At 41.6% G+C, this 4,071-nt stretch overlaps 1 protein-coding gene across 5 annotated transcripts in view; it reads left to right on the top strand.

Annotated features, from left to right (window-relative positions):
• The window catches only part of snap91a (synaptosome associated protein 91a), a 48,070-nt gene extending 44,005 nt beyond the window's left edge, over window positions 1-4,065 (top strand). For 4 of the 5 annotated variants that reach the window (XM_019269193.2, XM_019269198.2, XM_019269196.2 and 1 more), the window contains 7 exons: window positions 1,426-1,623; window positions 1,723-1,741; window positions 1,885-1,975; window positions 2,199-2,294; window positions 2,421-2,534; window positions 3,122-3,210; window positions 3,890-4,065. In XM_019269193.2, coding sequence (XP_019124738.1) covers window positions 1,426-1,623; window positions 1,723-1,741; window positions 1,885-1,975; window positions 2,199-2,294; window positions 2,421-2,534; window positions 3,122-3,202 — 599 coding nt within the window. In that variant the 3' untranslated portion in view covers window positions 3,203-3,210; window positions 3,890-4,065. The remainder of the gene's footprint in view (window positions 1-1,425; window positions 1,624-1,722; window positions 1,742-1,884; window positions 1,976-2,198; window positions 2,295-2,420; window positions 2,535-3,121; window positions 3,211-3,889) is intronic. The other variant, XM_019269195.2, reaches the window with a different exon arrangement.
• The last annotated feature ends 6 nt before the right edge of the window (window positions 4,066-4,071 follow it).

Genomic DNA, 4,071 nt, shown 5'->3' on the forward strand with positions numbered 1-4,071 from the left:
CTGTAAAATGCATTTATGTAAACTGAACAGCAGAAATATGAAATCAAATGATGTGTGACTAAAAATGCTGAATGCTGTCTGCAGGTGTGCAGATCTATCATTTTTTGCTTTATAGAAAAATATGTCTCTCCTGTCTACATTAGTCCCTACATTGATTCCAACCAGGTGTACTTGTAGCCCAGATGATACTGTTACAGTTTTCAGATTATACTATTACTATACTATTATTTCAGACTGTAGAGTATCTTAACTCATTTGAGGAAAATAATAAAAAATAGAAATTAGAATTGATAGATTTAGAAAGAAATAATCTGTAACACCTGAAAAGTATGTGTTGGGATGTTGATGGTGTGAAAACTGGTAAACAAAATCTTAACAGTTAACTGTAAAATGAAATATTAAATAAATTGTTGAAATGTCGTCTGTCATTCCTACATGCAAACTGACCCAAACACTCGTAGTTCAACTGTATAAAAACATTGCTTTATGTAATAAATAGTGTTCATTAACATCCAGTTTGAAAGGAGGTGTTGGTGAACAGTTACTTAAGTTTATCTAACAGGTCTGTGGGGGTATGTTGTCCAGTGCCTTAGTGAACACACAGTCAACAACAAGATGATTCTGTAGCAGTTAGTTGGAATGAAAACCTGTAAACTCTTTAGCTTTGATGACACCTGGTTCAAACCCAGTACTTTGTCCCAAAATCATCCAGGTTAAAGTGGAAATAGACGCCGTCCGTGTTTGGGTTGACTCTCTGTTAACTTCACCTTCACTGTGGAGTTCTGTCTGCCACCAGGCACGACATTTTTCAGGCTCAATTTATAAGACTTATGAGACGTCTACACTAAATGTTTCTTTCTTATGTTAACACCACTCCACCCCGATGCCGACCCCTGCTGTTGTTACTTGTTTGTGCAAAGCATATTACTATGGAATGCATGTCATTCGATAGCTTTTGCCTGTTTTGCCTGCTCCCAAATACAACAATTTCAATTTACCTCTTCAGTCAACACGCTTCTTTCTCCTTTCTTATTTCCAAAGTGGTGTTGATCATTTCTTCACGGAGCTAGACTCTAAGGGGAAATTGATCGAGTCTTTGCAACACTGGCACAAACAATATTTCCACCTGGAAACACCGAGGGTTAAAACTTGTCTGTTTCCACTTTAAGTTCCTGAGATGTCACAATGTGAACTGGCTGAGCAACTCGCCAAGCACCTTGTACCGATGCGCCAACATATTTCCAGTACAGTCCTACATTGTGCATGCGATGCACAGATCACTGATGTTGTCACATCTGGATTGTCCCCTTCAGCGTACTGCCTGGCCTCACAGCTGCCCGTTTTTTAGCTAGATTAAAGATTTGCAGATTTGTAATCTGTGCTGTTTCTCTGCTGTCCCGTCATTGCCACCCTCTCTCCATCAAGTGTTTGATGGGTTAGGCGCCTTGCTGATGCCCGCCGTAACGCCCCAGAGCACCGGTGGCAGCACTGCCGGAAGCACAGCAGGAAGCATGGGAACACCCATTGCAGTGGGAGGAATTACAGCCGCTCCCCCCGCCACCCCACCTCCAAGCAAAACCATCGGAGGAGACCTGGACTCCTCACTGGCCAACCTGATCGGAGGTAGACTGCAGCGTTTCCTGTCTGGAGCTCAGTCATTTTTGTGTCTCATAAATACGTTCATAGAAATATAATTTGTTCTTCTTTCTTTCCTCTGCTCAGACCTTGGAGTAAAGAAAAAGTAAGTGTGTGTTAATTCTATAAATGCTTGTGTAGGTCTAAACATGCTTGTATAGCTCATGATCGTGTGTAGATGACTCCATGTCCCATCTGTTAACCTACAACTGTTTTGCAATCACAAATCTTGTGTTTGATCTCTTTCAGGGACCCGCAGAGTGAAAAGAAGCTGACAGGAGGTGCTAACTGGATGCCACAGGTAGCTCCCACAAGCTGGGGTACACCAGGAGCCCCCATGGTAAGAACAGCATGGAGACAAACCCCCACCACCATGATATCAAACTTCATCCAAAGAGCTGTCTGTGCCTATTGCCAGAGACTCATGTGAGCTAATTATCATGATACATTGCAAGATAATAATGACAGAAGCACAAATTGTTACTGTTCTTCACTGATGTGGAAAATGTTTGAAGAGTGTGCAGGTTTTGCTGATGTACCTTCTTCTTCCTGTCTTCTTTCAGGCTGGTGCTGCCCCTGGAGCTCCTGGAGCACCAGGCGCAGCTCCACCTGGTGCGGCCTTGGTGCCACCAATGAGCGCGCAGCCTGGCTTTGGCATGGTGAGTTTTTATTTCACTCGTTGTAAATCCTCTAGATTTGTGCAACAGCTTTTAAAACTGGATTATGTAGATTATGAAGTCATCTGCAGGCATACTGTTTAATCTGTGTTCTCACTGTCATATCAGCCTCCTGCAGGAGGAGCTCCAATGATGCAACCCATGATGGGTCAGCCTATGATGGGACAGCCCATGATGAGACCTCCCTTCACTGGGGTGGCTGGAGCTGCACCCGGAGCACCGGTAACAAACCAAACAGTACCAATGAGGCCGTTTGTCTCTATGTTTCTACGTCAGTTCATGCCATGTTATCTCAGAACAATACAACAATGTGTGTGTGTACATATGTTTGCCTGCCAGTTCATATCTGGTCAACAAAGGGAGTTATCTTTGATTTAGTCTTAGTTATGAATAAATTAAATTTGAATCGAATTACAATTCTCTACTTTCTGGTTGTCTTTAGAGGAAGCTCAATTACAAATACTTTAAAACTCTGTTCAGCACGTCTGCTGTGGAGAACCAGAAAGTGAGCACACATTACACCAATTTTAAAGTCTTTGGTTTACAATCAATTTTAAGATCCTTTTATTGATTTATAAAGGTCTTAATGGTTTTGGTCCCACCTATTTATCGGATATTCTTTTAACCTATGAACCCTCTAGAACTCTGAGGTCTTCAGGTAGTGGCCTGTTAATTACCCCTGACGTCAGAACATTGTTTTATTGTGTCAAGCACTTTGTGTTACATTCTGAATGCATGAAAATGGCTATACAACTGAAATCTAACAAAACAAAGTCTGATATGAACTTCTGTGTTTCTTATTTTCTCAGCTTTCTCCAGGACCCGCAAGCCAGAGCCCCAAGAAGCCCAAGGACCCTTTGGCAGAACTTGATCTCAAGGACTTCTTATAACGCCCCAGGTGGGAGCTCGATACATGCATAAGTGGAGAGTGGAGAGAGTTACATTAAATTGTTAAATATAGAGAGATAGAAAGTTGTTTCCAAACCGTCTGGATGTGTTTTCAGAGTTGACAAATGACTTCAACATAGAATGACACATTTCTTAATATAGGAATGTCCCTGTGAAGGGATTTTTTTACTCTCTTTATGCTTGTCACACCATCATGCTACCAAGCACACCTCCTGCAGGTGGAGCTGGCAGTTCATGTGTCAAACTTTTTCTGTTTTCAGTGAAATTTCGACCATCTGTGCTCCTCAAATAACGTCAAATAGTGAATAAATCTAAGCTCCTTACTTGTGAATGTCCTTGTTAAAATAAAAACCTTGGTTGGGTTCAGCTTTTCCAACTGGAATAACACAAAATAACGAGTTCATGATTTTTTATAAAGGGCACATCATTAAACACTTAAGTGGAATATTGAATATAAGTAGTTTTGTTATTATTGTAAGTTTAATGGTTCATTAGCTACACATCACTGCTGTTCAAGAGACTTTTGTGAGTGTGCATGGAGTGCTTGAAGCTATTTACATCCAACAAAATCAACCTGCTGTGTGAACACAGCATCAGTATTCATGGGAAACGAGGTAATAATGCATAAGACTCTTGTGTTGAAATGTCCTCTACTTCCTGTCTTCCAGCTGCTTTCTTCCTCTGGAGCAGGGCCTTCTCACCTTATACCTGGTGTCTGTCAACATCTCAGGATACCAGCGATGTTTCAGCTACTCAACCTTATAAGAGCCTCTTATCTCCACCCGCCCGTCAACACTCCACCCTTCTCCTGTGTGATGTTGTAGCACAAACTGTGAAAGTGAACCATAGC

The sequence above is a fragment of the Larimichthys crocea genome, chromosome XIII (genome assembly GCF_000972845.2).
Source record: "Larimichthys crocea isolate SSNF chromosome XIII, L_crocea_2.0, whole genome shotgun sequence".
NCBI lineage: Eukaryota > Metazoa > Chordata > Actinopteri > Sciaenidae > Larimichthys > Larimichthys crocea.